General features: G+C 48.1%; 1 protein-coding gene across 1 annotated transcript in view; it reads left to right on the top strand.

Moving 5' to 3' along the window:
- Window positions 1-21,618, top strand: part of CEP192 (centrosomal protein 192) — a gene marked incomplete at both ends in the record, with an annotated part of 70,228 nt that overhangs the window by 31,361 nt on the left and 17,249 nt on the right. The window contains 16 exons of the mRNA XM_080714741.1: window positions 2,113-2,968; window positions 3,464-3,661; window positions 4,067-4,215; window positions 5,294-5,524; window positions 6,999-7,124; window positions 7,291-7,434; window positions 7,562-7,625; window positions 7,981-8,120; window positions 8,213-8,305; window positions 8,851-8,969; window positions 9,908-10,081; window positions 14,509-14,599; window positions 14,851-15,027; window positions 18,118-18,378; window positions 19,277-19,392; window positions 21,346-21,455. Of these exons, the coding sequence (XP_080570867.1) occupies window positions 2,113-2,968; window positions 3,464-3,661; window positions 4,067-4,215; window positions 5,294-5,524; window positions 6,999-7,124; window positions 7,291-7,434; window positions 7,562-7,625; window positions 7,981-8,120; window positions 8,213-8,305; window positions 8,851-8,969; window positions 9,908-10,081; window positions 14,509-14,599; window positions 14,851-15,027; window positions 18,118-18,378; window positions 19,277-19,392; window positions 21,346-21,455 (3,049 nt within the window). The remainder of the gene's footprint in view (window positions 1-2,112; window positions 2,969-3,463; window positions 3,662-4,066; window positions 4,216-5,293; window positions 5,525-6,998; window positions 7,125-7,290; window positions 7,435-7,561; window positions 7,626-7,980; window positions 8,121-8,212; window positions 8,306-8,850; window positions 8,970-9,907; window positions 10,082-14,508; window positions 14,600-14,850; window positions 15,028-18,117; window positions 18,379-19,276; window positions 19,393-21,345; window positions 21,456-21,618) is intronic.

Here is a 21,618-nt window from a genome sequence, read left to right as displayed (position 1 = left end):
TCGCTGAGGCTAGCCTTGAACCTGTGATCCTCCTGTCTCAAACTCCTCAGTATTGGTATTCCATGCCTGTGTGCCACACACCCAGCTGAGTCTGTATAGCGCACAGTCTTAGGAGCTGAGTGGAGTGAGACAGCCTCCTCTGCTACTTGTGCAGATTGCTAAGCCTTGCCAAGCCTGGCCTCCCTGGGAAGGAGGAGTGCTTGGCGCATACTAGCTCACCCTTAATATATATTGTGTGGTTTTTTAGTTACGGAGAGCCTCAGTAAGTAGCTGAGGCTGTCTGCGAACCGTGATCCTTCTGTCTCAAGCCTCTCAAATGCTAGGATTACAAGCATGTGCCACTATACCTCGCTAATACGTATTATTTTTTTGTTATTAACACCCAACAAATAATCTGGTCCTTGTGTATCGATATTATTGTTTCTAAAACTTTGGTCCAGGAGAAATTCCCCAACCAGGTACCAGAAATGATCAGCAGGTTAAGTATGCTCTGTGTCGATCCCAGCTGGCCCCTGCCCACCTATTCTAAAGAAACGCGTATGAGAGCATTCATGGGGCTGGACCACACACCCACGTCTAGACGCGGCACGAGGTTGAGCTCCGGCATCCCGTGCACGCATCTTCAGCCCTTCCAGCACTGCCAGACACTGTGGGCACGCCGTGGACAGACGGGGACCCAGGAGCAGGCTCTGTAGGCCCTGCCTCCCTTCACAGCTCGCCACCCCCCACCCCGTGCCCCCTATTCCTTCCCTACTCATTTGTTTAGGTTTTGATTATAAACCTTACAGAAGCAAGCCCTGAATTTGCAAAAAGTTCCTGAATTTGCTGGGCACACACCAACACTCGCAGCCACTCAGGAGGCTGAAGCAGGCAGACCCTCAGCTGCAGCCAGCATGTAGAGAATTTAGTGAGATTCTGTCTCAAGATAAAAACAAAAGGGCTGAGGAGTCGGCATGGTGCCTGGTGACTCGGCCTGCATCCCAGCACTTGGTTCGAGAAAGGAGTATGGGGCTTCCAGAGTTCAACTTGAGCCACCTGCTGAGGTCGTTTCAAAACTTCAGAAGGGCTGGGGTGTAGCTTGAAGCTAGAACACCCCTGGCTTCAATGCCCAGTACATACATACGTGTACACACACACACACACACACTCTCTCTCTCTCTCACTCTCTCTGCAGCTGGGCATATAGTTTAACCCCCGAGTACCACAACAAACAAAACCCTTGCACTCTGGTCTTTTATCTATGTAAGTTTTTCAGGTATAATTGATGTATGTTGCCTGTTTATTTTTCTCATATTACACTTTTATAATGCAAGGATGCATTTTCTTATGCAAGCCTGCATTTCACAGCTGGCAATGGCTTATCTTTGTGTAAACCCATCCTTTTCTTTTGGCCGTACTAGAGATGGAACCCAGGGGTATTCTACCTCCTAGCTACACTCCAAGCCCTATTTTTTTAATTCTTTATTTTGAGACAGGATCTGAGTTGCGGAGGGCTTCACTAAGTAGCTGAGACTATGTGATCTGCCATCCTTCTATCTCAGCCTCCCAAATGCTGGGATTACAAGCGTGTGCCACCACACCTGGCTAAACCCATTCTTTTCAGAGGGACAATGTATTATGGATTCCTCTATTATACTACTTGAGATTATGACTGCATAGTTTGAATTTGTTAAATTCAGTTCATCAGGTTGGGTACGGTGGGTGGTACACACTGTAATCCCAGTGTCCAGCCTCAGAAACTTACGCCTTCTGCAGCTTAGGAAGGCCCTGTTTCTTTTTTTCTTTTTCTTTTTTTTGGTGGTACTGGGGTTCCTGGAAGCCCTTCTACCTCCGGGCTACACTCCCAGACCTATTTTATATTTTTTTATTTGGAAACAGGGTCTCTTAAGCCAGCGAGGCTGGCTCCGAACCAGCACGATCCTCCTGTTTCCGCCTCCCAAGCGCAGGGATTACAAGCGTGTGCCACCACGCCTGGCAGGAAGGCCCTGTTTCAAATCAAATCAAATAGGGCTGGGAGTATAGCTTGGAAGTGAAATGCCCCTGGGGTCAATCCCCAGTATGAAAATTGAGTTTACCTGTGGATTCTTCTAAGAATTATTTTGTCACCCACAGAGTGACGTCACCAGCGAGCTGAGCACCACAATTATCCGAGCCAGTCCGACTCCTTCAGAGGACCCGGGTGCAGAGAAGCTGAGAGACGCCATTCCACTTCCGAGCAGAGGGAAAGGAGCGCTGCCACCTACCTTGACCCACACGTGTGCCAGGAGGAGCGTGTCTGGAACTACTTCTGTGAGCAGCAGACCTGAGGGCGCAGCTGACTTTGCAAGTCGAGACCCTTCCTTGCAGAGTGGAGCAACGCTGGGAACCCAGGATGGAGACTGGACGTCAGGCCCCAGCGAGCTGGACCTGCTCAGTCGGCGCCTCCTGAGCCAGGCAGGGCCGAGCCCTCCGTTGGGCTTGCCTGCACCACACCCCCCAGAATCGGGCCAGACGTCTTCAGATGAAGGTCAGAGGAGAGCTTTGAAAGAGACTTCAGCTGTGGGCAGCAGCGAGTGTGGTGACCAGATTCCTAATCGTGGCGCCACCAGGAGCCAGCATGGCCCTGCCGCCCGGGTCCCTGCTGGGGGCTTTGCTGCCCCCGTGCACCCCGCGCTCTGGCACGGACCTCCTCTTGGCACAGCTCCCTTGGGCCCACAGTTTGTGGGCGCACTCCCTGCCTTGACACAGCTCCATGCCGGAAGCGCCTTGGCCTGTGGCTTCTCCAGCTGCTGCGCCTACCCTGGCGTGGTGAGAGAGCATGCTCAGAACGCCGTGGCCGCGGGCGTGAGCCGGCTGCTGGCGCCCTCCTCCCTCTGCGACCAGTGTCCCACCGCCTTGCACCACACCCTGCTCAGCGCCGCCCGGCCCCCTCCTGTGCCGCCGCTGGATGCGGGCTGCAGCGCTGAGCCCTGGGACTCAGAGATGGCAGGTCTGGTTGAGATGCTTTTTCTTCCCGTTTCCTCTGTTGGAGCTTGCTGTTCAGCGGGTGGGCTTTCTGCAGTGGGATCCTAAAGCTAGTCCATTTAAAACAAAGTAGTTGGCCTTAGTTTTCTTTCTTTTTTTTTTTTGCGGGTGTGGGGATGGAACCCAGGGGCATTTGACCTCTGAGCTACACCCCCTGCCTTATTTATTTTTTATATTTTATTTTTTGGGACTGGGGGTGGAACCCAGAGGATTTCTACCTCCGGGCTATACTCCCAGACCTATTTTATATTTTATTTGGAAACAGGGTCTCACTAAGTTGCTGAGAGCCTCACTCAGTAGCTGAGGCTGGCTTTGAACCTGTGCGATCCTCCTGTCTCAGCCTCCCAAGCTCTGGGATTACAAGCGTGCGCCACCACACCCGGCTTTGGCCTTAGTTTTCTACAGGTCCTTTCTTTGTCCTGTCTGAGCGCTCCAGAGTGGCTGTCTGGGGTCCCTGCAGCTGCCTGGGCCCGCGCTGAGCCCTGCCAGGGCACGCCCAAGTCGTCGTCTGCCACCCATTCCTCGGCCCTGCATTTGGCGTTTGCTCTTTCGCTGGGCAGTCCCAGCAAGCATGGTGTCCCTCCCTCACCCGGGAGCTGGCCACTCCTCGTTGACAGTCGCCTGCCGCAGAGCTGGGCGCTGCACCCTGTGACACAGTGTGCGCCCCTGGAGTGACTCTTCATCTGCCTGCAGGCTGTCTGCACGGGGTTGAGGGAGAGCGGGGACGGCCCCCCAGCCCAAACAGGCTGCAGCCGCGACACTGCAGCTTCTGCGCTTTCGTAGCTTAGCAGCTTGTGATCTGAGAAGCTGATGGATGGCCAGCTGGGAATAGCACCAGGGAGTTGCTTGGTGGTGTGTTGTGAGCTGGCTCAGTTCAGAATCCTCCTCTAGGCTGGGTAGAGCAGGGAGAAGTGGTTAGCCGGCCGGCACTGAGGCCTGCGCCATGTCTAGGGTTGTGCATTTGGCCCACCTGCTACACCCAGGTAAGCCTTGCTGATAACTTCCATTATCCCTGTTACTCTGGTGTCTGATGTCGTTTGCACTTTGACTTACTCTCCTGCAGGGGGCGCCCGAGTGCCCGAGGAGCTGAAGTTCCCTCACGCCTGCTGCGTGGGCATCGCCTCCCAGACCCACCTCAGCGTCCTCAACCCCACTGGCCGCTGGCTGCAGGTCAGCGTTGGGCTTGTCAGCGTCAGCATCAATGGCGAGAAGGTGAGCTCCTGCGAGGCTGCTTCCCACGCCAGGGGCAGTGGGATGGAGTGCCCGGACCCGTGCCTGTCCCAGGCCTGCCACACTCGCTTTCTATAGTGTCCACCCCTGACCCCTCACACTCATTGGAGAGTGCTGTGTTTCAGCCTTCCTTTTTAGTACTCACAGCCTGAGAAGGGAGATCTGAAGATGACTTTTTCACCATGGTCCATCAGTTACTAATCTTTTTTAATATGCTTTATCACTTATTTATAAAAGTGACAATTTCCCATAGCACTTTTATTTTAATCACTAGATATTTTGAGTTTCTGTTGGTTTTGCTAAAGGTGATTGAATATAAGTTACTACCTATCAAAACAAAAACAAAAAACCAAGTTACTCTTGGGGTCTGTGCCCTCATTTAGTAAGGGGAGTATTTTTGACGAATCTGCTCTTTTGTTTAAGTCATTTTTGAGGTACCTGGAAATAGTTTTGTCGCAAGCTCTGTGGCCAGGTCTCATAGTCAGGTGCAGCTCTTTTTGTGAGACTGTCCATCTCTTCACCAGGTGCCCTTCTGATGCGGGGAGGGAAGTGGCGGGAAGTGGCGCCGGAGCTGGCTCCACCTCCCTCCTCCTTTCACGTGCCTCTGTCCTGTTTTGTCTCTGCTTTCAGATCTGTGGGTAGGGAAAGGCGGGTGTGACTGTAGGTGTGAAATTTGGATTTGATGTGGCGAAGGGGAAGGTCGTCCCCCCTCCAGGGGACCCCAGTCACAGCATGGGGATTGACGAGAGGCAGAAGCAGCCCAGGGAGGGTCAGGGCTGGGAAGTGCTGCCGGGAAGTGCTGCCTTCTTAGCACCCTTCAATGAAGGGAGGGTCTAGGTGGCTGCCTGCTGGGACCCGGTCCTCCTGCAGGGAGAGCAGTGCAGTGCAGGAAGCGGGCTGACTAGTGTTTGCAGGTGAAGGGTTGCAAGGTGTGTTTCTGAAGAGGTCATCATCTACACTGGGTGTTTTGAGTAACTCGGGACTGGGCTCCTAAACTAGATGAGTCGGCTTGGTTTCGTGCAAAGCCAGTTCTGAGTAACCGTGTGGCTTTTTCTTGAAGGTGGACCTTTCAACATATCCTTGTCTAGTTTTCAAAAATAAAGTCATTGTGAGACCTCATGCCTCAGAAGAGATAAAGGTGCTCTTCATACCATCCGATCCCGGGGTCTTCCGATGTACACTCCGTGTGGCTTCCTGGCCGTTCTCTGCAGCCGCCGAGACCGTCATGCAGGCAGAAGCCCTGGCGAGCAGAGTCGCCCTCACAGCCGTGGCTGAGACCCCCGTCATAGAGGTGACTGGCCGTCAGTGTGTCCGCCGTTCCCGGAGTCTGAGTGAAGGTCTTTAGCCTCGGAAGTAATGTTAGGAAACGACTTTGGGCAAATACACCACATAGTTTGTTTTGAGCTAAATGTTAGTTCCTACTAGCTTCCTATTCATAAATTGATAAAGCAGAGGGTAACATTAAACCATATTTTCCCATTGATTTCTATTATATAACTAGACATACACTTAAGAAAGTATGACTGGTTCATATTCTTCCTCTCCCTCCCTTCCACACTAGAGGTGAATTCAGAGCCTTTCTACCTCCAGGGTATACACCAGCCCTATTCCTTTTTTTCCTGGTTCTAGGAATTGAACCCAGGGGTATTCTGCTTCTGAGCTACATTCCCCCAGCCCTATTTTATTTTTTAGTTTGAAACAGAGTCTCACTGGGTTACTGAGAGTCTCGCTAAGTTGTTGAGGCTGGCTTTGAACCTGTGGTCCTCCTAAGTACTGGGATTACAGGTATGCACCACCATGCTTGGCTCCCCCAGCCCTATCTTTTTTATTTTATTTTATTTTATTTTATTTGCGGTACTGGGGATGGAACCTAGGAGCATTTTACCTCTAAGCTACACCCCAGCCCAATTTTTTATTTTGAAACAGGGTCTCACTGAGTTGCAGACCTTGAATAGCTGAGGCTGTCCGTGAACTGCGATCCTCCTGTGTCAGCCTCCCAAGTACTAGGATTACAGGAGTGCACCGCCATACCCAGCTCTTCCCTTGCTTTTCTGTGCCTGAAGATTCCTTGCTGGCTAGAAACAGTTCCACTATCACCTATTTTCTGGTAGCAGAACAAATTCAGTTTAGCCAGACTGGAATGAAGAGCCCTCATTGGAGTATGTGCGCTGGCTGCATGCTGGCTCAACATCGTGGTTTTGAAGTACTCTCCAGGGCTGAGTCCCGCCCAGAGCACTACATGGGGGTGGCGGCAATGGTGGCGGTTCAGCTCGGCATCAGTCGTTTAGAAATCTTAGCTGGGCGTGGTGGCACACGCTTGTCATCCCAGTGCTTGGGGGGCTGAGACAGGAGGATTGCAGGTTCGTGGCCAGCCTCAGCAGCTTGTGAGACTCTCCAAAACTTAGTGAGACTTGTTTCCAAATAAAAAATATAGTAGGGTTGGGGTTGTAGCCAGGAGGTAGAAGGCCCCTGGGTTCTATCCCCAGTACTACACACACACAAAAAAACCCTTTAGAGCTAATAGTCTTTTCAGAATAGCAGCAGCTAAAATACAGCTTTATTCTGTGGTCTGTTTGGGTATAGGCTACCTCAAAAGAAGAATTTAATATTTGGTTTTGTAGAAAATAAGCAATTATGAAATAGCCTGGGGAAAACTTAAGTCTACATGTACCTTTAATGCTGACTCTTAATTTGTGGCCAGAAGAGATCTGTGATTTTTATTAACATGTTGCTTTTCAGTAGATGAGTCCTTTTTTCATCCTTAGGTACAAACAGAAAAGAAAGGCGTTCTTGATTTCGGCGACTTGACTTACGGAGGCTGGAAGGCTCTCCCGCTAAAACTGATCAACCGAACGCGTGCCGCTGTGCCAGTCAGACTGGTCATCAATGCTGTAAGTGCTGACGTGGAGAAAGGTCGGCTACGGAGGGCTGTGGTCTGGTTGGGATTGTGGACATGGCTAGTATTCTTGGTTCATTTTCCTTGGGAGAGTGAATTATGTCATTAAGGGTTTTGCGTAAAGCCTGGGCGTTCCTGAAGCTGACTGTGTATTTGAACAGAGCGCCTCTGCCTGGCGGTGCTTCGCGCTTTCCAAGGAGCCCGTGGGTGTCTCTCTGGAAGCTGCTCCCTACGCGGATGTGATTACGCCGGTGTCAGCCCCGTCCGTGGTCAGCCACGTGATGCCTGCCAGTCTCGATGGGCAGGTAGGCTGGGTGGGCTGGAGACCTGGCTTGGAATTAAAGAGGAAGTTACGCTTCCCAGTGGCTTTTCTTGCAGTAAGATTTCAATTATAAGACCAGTATATATTAAATATTTTTTTCAATTTTGTAGGATCCAGAATTTCTGATAATTTGGGTTCTTTTCCACAGTCCCAAGAAACTAATTGCTTCTTCAGGTATTGTGTTTACATTTTATAGGAGTCACTTTACTCCATAGCTAAATAAACTAAATTTAAAGCTCATTTCCTCTTTCACTAAAAGTGCCAGGTGGAGCAATTTGCTCAGCGCCTCCCATTATAGAAGAGGGCAGAGGCGCGGCCCCTTGGGTGGGCGTGCGGGCGCGGAGGCCAGGCCGTGCCGGCCTGCCGGGGCGCTCTCTGCTCTCGGCCTCCACGCCACACGTGTCCACTCCTTTAGAACTCCCCTTGCCTAGATTGTCCTGTGGCCCTCAGGACATGACGTTGGATGTAGTGATGACACTTAAGACTGAAAGCTCTGTGGGCTCTGAACTAACACAATGAACTTCCGTAGCAGACCTAGACTTGGCAGAAGAGTTCTTGGCACGAGTGGACGTCGAAGTGGACAGCCCTAACCCCACGCCCGTTCTTGGAAGCGTGGGTCTCCGCGCTCGTGCGGGGATAGCTCGGATCCACGCGCCCAGGCACTTGCAGGTACTGTGGCTCTTGCCCTGTGCTCTGGTCGCGCTGGTCTCACTTGATTCGTGTCCGAGTTCTTAGTGTGTGTGTTTGGCCCAATCCTCCAGACCGTGCACTTGTCGGCCAGTGTGAATTCCTCAGCGAAGCAGCACTTGCCTTTGAAAAATGCTGGGAATATCGACGTTTACTTGGACATCCAGGTAAACGCGTCTCCCCGTCTCCTGAAGACTGCTGCGCTGCGCCACGTGAGTGCGCTGAGCGCCAGGCTAGGGAGACCGCAGTGTCGTGAGGCCTGGGGGTTATTGTGGTGCTGGGGGTGGAGCCCAGAGCCCTTCTACCTCCGAGCTATACCCCTGCCCTATGTTTTATTCTTTATTTTGAAATGGTCTCACTGAGTTGCAAAGGGCCTCACTAAATAGCTGAGGCTGTCTTTGAACCGCGATCCTCCTGTCTCAGCCTCCCAAATGCTGGGATTACAGGTATGCACTACCATGCCCAGCTGTATGTAATATATCTGAGACTCATGAGTGCGTGAGTGCTGGTGACTGGGAGTAGGAGATGGAGAGGAGCTTGGTGTGCTTTGGAGGGAGGAGGAGGAAGACATCCTTTCCAAGAGCGTGTGTGACGAGTGAGTCGGCGGCAGCCAAGGCAGCAGGAAGACAGTAGCCCGATGGTGCGGACAGGCGCTCTAGGGAGAGCCGCGTTCCGGAGGGGGGCGGCGTAGAGTGACTGTGACATTGTTTAGGTCCCAGAACAAGGAAGTCACTTTTCAGTGGATCCAGAGACTCTGTTCCTTAGGCCTGGAGAAGAGCAAGAAGTTGTCGTTTCATTTACGCCCAAGGACCGCGGCGCCTGTGAGGAAAGGTAACGTGGCGTGTCGCACGCACCCTTACTCAGATTGCTGCTCGCACGCCGCTGCGTGGCACAGTCACTCTCATTGTACATCCCCGGTGCGGGCAGGGTTCGGCGTAACCTCTTCATTTGGCCTGAGATGTTCTTTTTTATTACTAAAAATCTCCTTGTAAACCAGCTGAATAGAAATGAAGAAATCGCTATTCTCAAGTATATTATGTCAAAAGTAATAAAACATCGATTTTGATGTTTCTCACTTTTTTTCTTTCTCCCAGGAAACCTTTAGTTGACCCTGTCATTTGTTAGTTTAAGACTCTTAAACAGGCCTGGTGGCGCATGCCTATAATCCCAGGACTTGGGAGCCTGAGACAGGAGAATCTCGAGTTCAAAGCCAGCCCCAGCAATTTAGCGAGACTCATGAATCTAGTGCGACCTCGTTTCAAAACAAAATCCAAAAAAGGGCTGGGCAGCGGTTGGGACGTGGAGCGCCCCGAGTCCCGCACCAATGCACACCTGTTCTCTCATCCCGCTCCCTCCCTCCCTCCCGCTCGCATCCCACTTCTAGGCCCGTCACCTTTTGGTACCTGAATCTTAAGTGCAAATCAACATACAGTCCCACACCCTTGTCATTCAAACGTGGACTTGGTGTGGAAGCCTCGCTTAGAGGCTCACCTTGGGGAGGAACTTGGCCCTGATGCCTCCAGACCTGAGCCGGGGGCGCCCGTGGGAGAGGACGTCTGGCGGTGCTCACCCACGTGCACGCTTGTGCCTGTGCTCTTGCCCTCAGCCCTGGCCACTCCCTGTCGGGCAGCCGCCCACTCTGTCCCGTGACCTCATTGTCTCCCTGGGCAGGTGCTTCATGACTAGCTCAGTCTGTTGGACAAAGGACGCACGTAGGAGTAGTTCCAGAATTCAGTGCAGAACGCTTGACTTAGGTTTCTCTTTGTTAGGATCTTGAGAATATTTGTGCAGCCGCTCGGACCTCAGTATGAAGTAGTGTTGAAGGGTGAGGTTTCCTCAGGAAGGGCGCCTCTGCCACCCGGACCCTGCCGCCCAGACGTTCCGTTGATCTTGTCCAACAAGCAGTTTCTGACCTGGGGCGGTGTCCCTCTCGGCAGAACACAGTGAGTGCTCCGTGGCCTGGCTGGGGTCCTGTCTGCCTGCCTGCACTAAGTTTCTCTGGGGTTAATCATGACCATGTTATATTTTTTAGAGTTGAGATAAAGCCATCTTATGTTCACGTAATCTTCTAGGGGTGTGTTTGTGTGTGTGTGTGTGTGTGTGTGTGTGTGTGTGTGTGTGTGTGTGTGTGTGGTGGGAAGCATTCTACCTCTGAGCCACACTCCCAGCCCTTATTTAGAGACTGGGTCAGCAGGGCGTGGTGGCGCACGCTTGTCATCCCAGCATTTGGGAGGCTGAGACTGGAGGATCACTGTTCGCTGCAAGCCTCAGCTACTTAGTGAGGCCCTTCGCAACCCAGTGAGACCCTGTTTCAGAAAAAAGAATAAAAATAGGGTCGGGGATGTAGCTCGGAGGTAAAATGCCCCTGGGCTCCATTCCCAATACTGCAAAAAAAAAAAAAAAAAAAATTAGAAACTGGGTCTCGCTGAGTTGCTGAGGCTAACCTCCTACCTGAGATCCTCCTGCCTGAGCTTCCCAAGGACTCTGAATACTGGGGTTACAGGTGTGCACCTCCATACCTGGATGTGAATTTTAATCTGTTCTTTAACTTTTTTGTAGTACTAGGGATTGAACCTGGGGAAGTTCTCTCTCCAAGTTACGTTAGCGCTTTTTATTTTTTGGTTTAGAAAAGGGTCTTGCCAGGTCACTCAGAGTCTTCTAAGTTGCTGAAGCTGTCCTTAAACCTGGGATTCTCCTGCCTGTCTCCCAAGTACTGGGCTTACAGGTGTGTGCCACTACACCTGGCTGTGAATTTTAATTCATTTTTTTTAACGGTACTGGTGATGGAACCCAGGGCCATTCCACCTCCAAGCTACACCCCCAGCCCTATTTTTTATTATTTATTTTGAAATGGTCTCATTGAGTTGCAAAGGACCTCACAAAGTAGTGAGGCTGACCACAAACCACAGTCCTCCTATTTCAGACTTACAAATGCTGGGATTACAAGTGTGCGTCACCACGCCCGGCGCGTTTTATTTATTTATTTAATTAATTAATTATTATTATTATTTTTTGGTGGTGGTACTGGGGTTCCTGGAAGCCCTTCTACCTCTGGGCTACACTCCCAGACCTACTTTATACTTTTTTATTTTTGGAAACAGGGTCACCTAAGCCAGCACAGCTGGCTTTGAACCTGCACAATCCTCCTGTCTCTGCCTCCCAAGCACGGGGATTACAAGTGTGCACCACTGCGCCTGGCCGCATTTTAATTATTTATTTATTTATTTATTTATTTATTATTTTTGCGGGTCTGGGGATGGAACTTAGGAGCATTTGACCTCCGAGCTACACCCCCTGCCCTGTTTTTTATTCTTTATTTTGAAACCGGGTCTCACTGAGTTGCAGAGGGCCTCACTAAGTAGCTGAGGCTGTCCTCTAACCGCGACCCCCCAGGTCTCAGCCTCCTGAATGCTGGGATTACAAGAGTGCGCCACCACGCCCGGCTGCATTTTAATCTTTTAATTAAAATTTTTTTCACTTAAATTTTTTTTTTTCGGGTCTGGGGATGGAACCCAGGGGCATTCAACCTCTGAGCTACACCCCCTGCCTGTTTTTTTTTTTTTTTTTTTATTCTTTCTTTCTTTATTTTTTTTTGGTGGTACTGGGGGTGGAACCCAGAGGCTTTCTACCTCCAGGCTATACTCCCAGACCTTTTTTTAAAAATATATTTTATTTGGAAACAGGGTCTCACTTAAGTTGCTGAGAGCCTCACTAAGTAGCTGAGGCTGGCTTCGAACCCATGTGATCCTCCTGTCTCAGCCTCTCAAGCGCGGGGATTACAAGCATGTGCCACCACGCCTGGCTATTTTATTCTTTATTTTGAAACTGGGTCTCACTGAGTTGCAGAGGGCCTCGGTAAGTAGGTGAGGCTGTCTGCAAACCGCGATCCTCCTGTCTCAGCTACCCAAATTGCTGGGATTACAAGCGTGCACCACCACGCCCAGCTAAAATTTTTTTCACTTTTGCCAGACCCTGTGGCATGTGCCTGTTATTTTAGTTCCTTGGGAGACTGAGGTAGCAGAATTCCAAGTTTAAGGCCAGCCTGGGGCAACTTAGGAAGACCTTGTCTCAAAACAAAAAAATAACAGCTGGGGATATACTTCAGTGGTAGAACACCCCTGGGTTCAATCCCCAGTATTAAAAAAATTTTTCCTTTTATTAAAATGTACCTCAAATAAATAAATTTCAGTCTTAGGCTTTTTAGTGAGTTCTTTGCAGACTGTTATAATAAGGTTAATTTTTTTAGCTACTGGGGATGGAACCCAGGGGCATTGTACTTCTGAGCTATACCCCCAGCCCTATTTTTTATTCTTTATATTCTTTTTTGAAACAGGTCTCACGGAGTTGCAAAGGTCCTCACTAAGTAGCTGAGGCTGTTTGCAAACTCGGATCCTCGTCTCAGCCTCCCAAATGCTGGGATTACAAGTGTGCACCGCAACGCCCGGCAATAAGATTAATTTATATATAACATATAGTCCTTTAATTTATTGTATATTAATATTTTTTTGCTTTAGAAGCTTAGCAATATAGTCCTCAAATCAGTACATAAATGCTTCTGATTACCAACCTGGGTGAATAGGAATGTTTATTATTTCATATTTTTTACTTTTGTTCTTTTCCTAAACGTTTTTCCCATATTTCTGTGGTACCTGAGAGAGAAGTAGCACCTGGGCTGAATCTATACTACAGGTGTGAAGAAATTACTTCTTAAAAACCACACTTTTGAGCCGGGCGTGGTTGTGCACACTTGTAATCCCAGCATTCGGGAGGCTGAGACAAGAGGATCGCAGTTCTTGGCCTCACTACCTAGTGAGGCCCTCTGCAACTCAGTGAGACTTTGTTTCCAAATAAAGAATACAAAAAGAGGTCGAATGCCCCTGGGCTCCATTAAAAGTATTGAATGGAGCCTCTGTACTTAGAGAATTCAGCCACCTGCTTGAAGGTTCCTGCGGTTGTCAGGGCCTTGTCTTGTCCCAGTAGCAGTTTAGGAAAAGAGGGAAATGAGTCACTTGAGAAATGACTTCTGTTGGGGAAGCGAGAGGCAGCAGCCCCTGAAGGCGTGCTTATATATTGTCGGTTTTGAAAGAATAGGGATGTTAATCCTTTTTGTTTGTGTAGAATCTTTTTAAACTAGAAACCAGTTCTCTTTCCCTCAGCTCATAACTATTGGGGATTGAACCCAGGGCTCTTTTACCTCTCAGCCCTTTTAAATATATTTTTATTTTGAAGCACGGATCTCAAAGGGTCTTAAGGGTTTCTTACGTTGCTGAGGGTCTTGTAGGTTGCTGAGGCTGGCCTTGAATTTGTGATCATCCTGTCTCAACCTCCCAAGTACTGGGATTACTGATGACTCTTCTTAAAAGAAAAAACACGTTTCTTTAAAATATAAAAATTAGCCGAATGTGGTGGTGCACGCTTGTAATCCCAGCATTCGGGAGGCTGAGACTGGAGGATCTCTACTTAGGCCCTCTGCAACTCAGTGAGACACTTTTTCAAAATAAAGAATAAAAAATAGGGCAGGGGGTGTAGCTCAAAGGTCAAATGCCCCTGGGTTCCATCCCCAAACCCGCAAAAAAAAAAGAAAAAATAATAAAACTTAAAGTTTTCCTTAATGCCATATTTTTCCAGCCAGTGTGGCTGTGATGGTCATAGCCAGAGCCTCGGCACTCCCTCTGACACCAGCAGATGAGGCATAGGCTACAGCTCACATGACCGATGGCTGTCTTCACTTTTGGAGTTGAGGAGGGTTTTGCCCCACGCATTCCTGTTCTCCAGCGAAGAGGGCGCTCACATAGTTCTAAAGATGAAAGTTTCTCTACCACCAGCGGCCACTGTTCCTGTATCCTTGTATTATGACTATTCAGGAGTAGGGTTAATGCATTACTTCTTTTTTTTAGGGGGTTTCTGGGGATGGAACCCAGAGACATTTGACCTCCAAGCTACACCCCCTGCCCCATGTTTTATTCTTTATTTTGAAACAGGGTCTCGCTGAGCTGCGGAGGGCCTTACTAAGTAGCTGAGGCTGTCTGTGAACCGCGATCCTCGGGTCTCAGCCTCCCGAGTGGTGGGACTGTGCATTGAATCTCTTTAAGTAGTTTCACTGAGTGATGCTTTCTATGATAAAGACTAAGCCCGCTGAGGTTCTGCAGTTGGAGAGCGAGTAAGCCAAAGAGGTTTTCTTTGATAAGGAGGGTCTTGGGCCTTCACATTATCAGAAAGTAGAGTTCCAGGACTATGAGCAGTGATTCTGGCCTGCGAAGATGTCATGTCACTCCATCTCTAGACAGTGTGATTGGTTTAATTGGCTTTATTTAGGTAATTGAGGCAGTATCCACGGAAGAAGGCAATTAAAATGTGTAATTATTTCTAGGCTTCAGAAACTCGCTTTAAGAAGTAATTCCACGTCTGCAACCCAGCACCTGCGACTGCTTATTAAAGGGCAGGATCAGGACTGCTTTCAGGTTTGTGGGGTGCGCGGTCTTGGGCTCCATCTAGTGTTTTATCTGGGTCCAGAACACTCACATATGTAGGCCAACGCAGTGTGTGTGTGAGCTGCTGCGTTTGAACCCAGAGGCATTCTTCCTCAGGTTGTGGGATTGAAGTGTGCCTTACCATGCCTGGCTCCCAGATGGATTGTTTTGTCAAGAGTTCATGTTAGTAGTTGATTTATTTGCACTGTTTTGTTTTATGCAGTGATTATTTTAAATTACAGCTTCAGAATACTTTTGGCTCCGAAGAACGATTGACCAGTAACTGTGAGATAAGAATTAATCCCAGAGAAGACATTGTAATTTCTGTATTATTTGCACCTACTCGATTATCTTGTATGTTGGCTAAACTAGAAATCAAACAACTTGGAAATCGATCGCAACCTGGCATTAAATTCATGGTAAGATAATTAATTTCATTGCTGTTTTCCTTTTGTGGAGTTTATGAGAATATACAACTAGTGGCTTAACGTTGGAAAATTACATACTGTACTTTCTATAAGTGTCTAGATTTATAAGCAAATTAAATAGTAATTGTCAAGGTATAAAAGCAGCCATTGATTTGGATGTGATGGCACGTTGTAATTCTAGTACTTGGAGGCTGAAACGGGAGGATTTCAGGTTGGGGACAGCCTTGGCAAGGTATCCAGGCTCTCAGCAACCTAGGGAGACCCCGTTTCAAAAGTGAAAATAATAAGTAGGGCTGGGGACACAGCCTGGAGGTAGGATGCCCTGTTCAATCCCCAGTCACTCGCGTGCACACGGCCATTGTAATATCCTACATTCTCTACCAGTGTTTTTAAGTTTCATTATAGTTTGAGAAATTTGAAATGTACCCCACTTTTCAGTCTATACCTTTGGGTATACCCAGATAGAGTTGTTTAAGATACTGATATTCTAAGTAAATTTTATTTTTTCAACTCAGCAAAAAATGCTGGTTTTGTCTCTTTGGTCTCCTGTGAGCAAATAGCACAGACTAGATGAGTTGTAAGGAAGAGAGATTATTGCTTCTGTTTGGAGGTGGAAGTCCAAGGTCGAGGGCCGGCTGGGCTGCAGGATGACCCCTCCCGCTGCCCTCATGGAGGGAGGGTGGCCCTCTGCATCCTCTGCTATTTTTGCTTTCTGAGGTGCTGGGGTTGAACTCGCCCTCAGGCCTCACACATGCCAGCGAGTGCTCTCCCGAGCTACGAGCGGCCCTGCATCATCCTCCTGCCGGTCACAAGGGTGGGCTGCCTAATTACTTCCAGCGGGGTGTGGTGTGCCCCCAGATCCCAGCACTTGGGAGGCTGGGACAGGAGGATGGCAGATTGAAGGGCAGTGCACAGTAACTTAGCAAGACCCTGCTTCAAAATAAAATATAAAAGGGCTGGGGGTATAGCTAAGCTGTAAAATCCCACTGGGTTCAAACCCCAGTACTACCAGAAAAAAATCACCTCTTAATATTGTCATACTGAGTTAAGTTTCAACATATGAATTTGGGGTGCACATTCAGACCATAGCAAATATCTGTTCATAGGAATTGCTAGACTCTCTTATGTTATAGATACTAGGGATACCAAGATAAGAGATAAAAAAGTTACATTTTATTCCCAACATAATTTTTTTTTAGGTTTTTTTTTTTTTTTTTTGCGGGTCTGGGGATGGAACCCAGGGACATTATACCTCAGAGCTACACCCCAGCCCGATTTTTCATTCTTTATTTTGGAACAAGGTCTCACTAAGTTGCAGAGGGCCTCACTAAGTAGCTGAGGCTGGCCGTGAACCTGTGATCCTCCTGTTTCAGCCTCCCAAGTACTGGGATTACAAGGGTGCGCCACCACGCTTGGCTTTTCTTAGTTTTTGGTATGGTGATTGCACCCAGGTAACACTCTACTACTGAGCTATGCCTTCCTTTGCCACTGAGCTACGCCTTTCTCTACCCTTTCTTAGAAATTTGAATCCAGGGCTCATTAAGTTATGCATGCTGGCCTCCAGCCTGCCATCCTCCTGTCTCAGTTTCCCCAGGTACTGAGATTACAGGTGTGCACCACCAAGCCCAGGCCCAGCATCATTTTTAAAAAGGATTTGAAGCCACTGTAGAAGTACATTCGGGGCAGTTAGAGGTAAAAGGGATAAATTAGTGAGGAAAGAAAATCAGAGCAGGAGAGTTAAGTGAAACTTGAGCTGCTAACAGCACGGACCTTCACTGCACGGCTGCCCGTGGTGGGGCGTCACTGAAATGCTGGTGCTGTTTTCTGGCACCAGAGGAGGGCTGCGGTGAAGCATGGGTGGCCAGTGTATCTGGCCGCGTGTTGGCCCCGAATGGGCAGGCTTGCTTGAAGACGCAGGAGGCCATCTTAAAGCCAGTCTTGTTCAGGGTGAGCCCTGCCTGTCGACCGTGCTCTGAGGCACCAGCTGCACAGCTCTCTGACGAGCTCATTTAGTGTCAAGGTCAGCTGAGTTTGTCAGAGGACAATGGGCCGTGACCGTCACCCGTCCTGAGTACATCTCCATGCTTGCTGGCCAGCAGCTGAGTCACTGACGAGGAAGACTCTTGAGGGCATGATGACTGCGGCCTCAGCCTAGGTCGGCCCGACTTCCCAGGTGGGCTTGGTGCCCTCGTAAGTGCACCAGGGTCCTAGTGGGAGTCCTGAGCAGGTGGCTGCTGTTTTCTCACAGAATGCTAAGACGATTGTATGATAATCGACTCCCCAACTCTGACTCCATAGTTTACCACCGTCGGCTCAACGTTAGTTAAAATATTGTGTTTCACCTTAAGACCTTTGCAGTACTGTGGATGGAACCGAGGGGCATTCTACCTCCAAGCTATACCACTGCCCTATTTTTTATTCTTTATTTGGAAACAGGGTCTCACTGAGTTGCAGAGGGCCTCACTAAGTGGCTGAGGCTGGCCGCGAACCTCCTGTCTCAGCCTCAAATGCTGGGATCACAAGTAAACGCCACCATGCCTGGTGCTGTAATAATTTTTTAATTGTCCTCTATCATCTAAGCTTGACTTGTGTAATAGTGAAATTTGGAAGGTATGTAAGACTCTGTTTCAAGATAAAAGTAAATATGGACAGGGGGGTGTAGTTTGGAGGTAGAATGCCTCAACCCCCAGAACCAAAAAAAAACTAATTAATTAAAAAAAGTCTTCAGTGGGGCGTGGTGGCGCACGCTTGTCATCCCTGCACTTGGGAGGCGGAGACAGGAGGCTCACGCAGGTTCGAAGCCAGCCGCGCTGGCGTAAGAGACCCTGTTTCCAAAAAAATATATAAAATGGGTCTGGGAGCGTAGCCCGGAGGTAGAAGGCTTCCAGGAGCCCAGCACCACCAAAAACAAAAAAACAAAGTCTTCAGGAAATGCTCCACTAAAAGTGAAGTAACTATTAGCCCAAGTATACAAATATTAAAAATTGGAATTGTATTAAACTATTCTATATTTTCTTCTAACTGTAATTAAATCTTCTGCTCTCTTACACGAAATAATTTTGGTTGTGTATATTCTTTTAGATACCTTTGTCTGGATATGGAGGAACGAGTAACCTTATTTTGGAAGGTGTGAAGAAATTATCTGATAGTTACATGGTAACAGTGAATGGCTTAGTACCTGGCAAAGAAAGCAAAATTGTATTTTCTGTCCGAAACACTGGCTCCCGAGCGGCTTTTGTTAAAGCAGTAGGATTTAAGGATTCTCAGAAAAAAGTTTTGCTGGATCCTAAAGTGTTAAGGATCTTTCCAGATAAATTTGTGCTCAAAGAAAGAACACAAGAAGTAAGTATAAAAATTTCTGCCATAGGGCCATGGGGTGGCACATGCTTATAATCCCAGTACTTGGGAGGCTGAGAAAAAAGGATTACAAGCCGGGCGTGCTGGTGCACGCTTGTAATCCCCGCGCTTGTGAGGCTGAGACAGGAGGATCGTACAGGTTCAAAGCCAGCCTCAGCTACTTAGTGAGGCTGTCAGCAACTTAGTGAGACCCTGTTTCCAAATAAAATACAGAGTAGGTCTGGGAGTATAGCCCAGAGGTAAAGAGCCCCTGGGTTCCACCCCCAGTACCACCAAAAAAAAAAAAAAAAAAAAAAAAGAATTTCAGGTTCAAGGCCAGCCTCAGCTACTTGGTGAGAACCCCCGCAACTCCTGTTTCAAAATAAAGAATTAAAATAGGGCTGGGATGTAGCTTGGAGGTAGAATGTTCCTAGATTCAATCCTCAGTACCACACAAAAAAATCTCTGATGGAGAAAAGTGATGTGCTGCACGCCTGCAATCCCAGTACTTTGGAGGCTCAGACAGGAGGATCACAGGTTCCAGGCCAGCCTCAGCTACTTAGCCATCTGCAACTTACTGACTTGAGATCCTGTTTCAAAATAGAAAGTAAAATAGGGCTGGGCATAGCTCACAGGTAAACTTCCTCAGAGCTCAACCTACAATACTAAAAGAAAGAAAAGAAAGAAAAAAGAAGCATGAGTTTGTTTTTAGCCCACTACTAAGATATCTTGTGCCCAGAAGTGACCCCTTATTTGTTAGGGATGTAGAGTGCTTGCCCAGTCTCTGTGGAAATCCCCCCACGCGCTTGCTCCGTGTTGAATGTTGGGGCTGACAGGACTGTTCATTCAGAGCGGAATCACTCAAGAAAAATACTCACTGCTTCTGGTTTTTTCCTGGCATTAGGATGTTACTTTAATATATAATCCATCAGACAGAAAGAAGGATTATAAAACTGCGACAGAACTCTCGACTATCTACTTCTTTGGTGGAGATGAAATTTCCAGACAGCAGTATCGAAGGTAGGCGACTTCTCAGACAGTCTTGGGATTTACTCAGAATAATGAAGGCTTAAGTGCAGTGGGATTTGGAGCTTCTGGAATGCCCTTCAGTGTCTAATGAGCTGCTGGGAGGCGGGCCTGCGGTGCGCTGCCTGCTCGCCGTGCGCCTTCCTCCACGGGCACGTGTCCCACTGCTCCTTCATACAGTCGGAGCGTCCCGTGTCAGTGCCACCACGTACCCAGGGTCTCAATCGTGCACCTGCTTCCTAAGACTTTAGCAACTATTGAAAGTAGTTTGGAGTCAGCCTGGAAGGCTGTGAACTGCTTGAAGGGGTGCCAGTTGGCGACGTGGGCTGATTCACTTCTCTACTTGAAGCACGTGCTTCTGTAGAATTTGATTCATCTAACATGCTGATCTGTGGCCATTAGGCTGTTACCAAGATGTGACTTAAGCCTGTGCTACGATCCGTGTTTTAAACTCTGGAGTCTTCATAATGAAGTCCAGTTTCCTGGACTAGACCGACCAATGCTGGCTGGGTGGCGCTCGGGGCATCTCCTGTGCGGTGGGGAGCCATCAGCGCCAGTGCAGGTGGAGGGCGCAGTCTCCTTTCTGTCCCTGACATCTGGCGGGCTTATTGAGGTGTAGATTTGGGAAGTTGTTTTTACTTTGTTAAGGCCTATAGGAATGTTTCAAAAGAGGAAATTAATGATGACTTGATAATCTGGTGTTAGAACTCACATTTGAAAATGGCTTTGTTCCTTGTAAACTTTTTTTTTTTAATTTTTTTTTTTTTAACAGGGGATTGAATGCAGGGACATTCTATCTCCAAGCTACAACCTTATCCCAATTTTATTATTTTTATTTTGGAACAGGGTCTTGCTAAATTGCTGAGAGTTTCTTTAAATTGCTGAGACTGACCTCCAACCTGTGATCATCCTGTCTCAGCCTCCTGAGCACTGGGATTGCAGGCGTGTGTGCCCGTGCCTAAATACATCTTTTTGTTCTTGTTCTTTTTTCCTTTCCAGTGTTGGGGACTGAAGCCAGGGCCTCAGATGCCGGGTTTGCGAGGCAGTCTTTCTATCACTAAGCTGCGTCCCCAGCCCTGGCTTTGTTTCTTGAGCAGCTTATAGATAGACTAACGTTCGGAGGAATCATTTGATAGGTTTTGGGTTTCTTTTTCTCTCTCGTGGTAGATAGAGATTGGTGTATTGTTTCAGAACTCTACTTTGCCAAAAACATACAGCGATGAGATTTTCCTTGTTTTTGGAACATCTGAGTCAGAGGGAAATTTACATTTTAGTTTTCACCTCAGAGATTGTCTGAAGAGGCCAGATACAGATAGTTGCGTAATAATTTAAATATTTTTCTCTGATATATCATCATTTTTTACCATGTTTTTTGAGACAAATTTCCAACTATGATCAAATTATCACAAATAATGAAAATATCAAGACCTGAAAAGTACCCAATTTTACTTTTCTTTTCTACTATAGTAGAGACTTTTGTTTTGATGTTACTATTTAACCAAAGCCGATGTTTTTACTACAGTGTATAACTTTTTTTCCTTTCTTTTTCTTTTTTTTTTTCTTCAGTACTGTGGTTGGAACCCATGGACATTCTACCTCTGAGTTACACCCCTAGTCCTATTTTTTATTTATTTTGAAACAGGGTCTCACTAAGTTGGAGAGGGCCTCACTAAGTAGCTGAGGCTGGCTGTGAACTCGTGATCTTCCTGTCTCAGCCTCCCAAGCACTGGGATTACAAGCGTGCCCACCACGCCCGGTCCATGTGTAACTTTTAAGGGAACTTCCCAGACGGGCTTTTCCTTCAACAGTACTTTTATTAGACTTGAGAGACAAGATCTATATGCTAATGCACTGTGTAGTTAGTGGGGTTCGCCAGATGTGTTAATGAAAAGCAAGTTAAGGTCCTTTTATACATAAAGTCACTTGAATGAAAAATCTCGCCTTCAGAGCGCTCTCCCATACCCCAGGGATCATAAGACAGATCCTTCCAGAGCACAGCGTGCTGCAGACTGTGAATTTTGATGAAGCCTTTCAAGACGAGCTCCTAGTGGATGAAGGTGAGATTCCCGCAGTCTCCAGTCTTTGGGTGTTTGCCGTGCTGTCTGCATCACATTTGGTGGGAGTCCCTCGGATGTGGTGCTGGGCTAGCTTCGAGCCGCAGCTCCGCTGTGCGACTTGGATAGATCACATCATGCCATCCTGCTGCCGAGTCTGTACAGT

Source organism: Muscardinus avellanarius (assembly GCF_963383645.1).
Source record: "Muscardinus avellanarius genome assembly, chromosome: 17".
In the NCBI taxonomy this organism is placed as follows: domain Eukaryota; kingdom Metazoa; phylum Chordata; class Mammalia; order Rodentia; family Gliridae; genus Muscardinus; species Muscardinus avellanarius.
The sequence above is the reverse complement of the archived record's forward strand: the minus strand, read 5'-3'. Positions and strand labels throughout refer to the sequence as shown.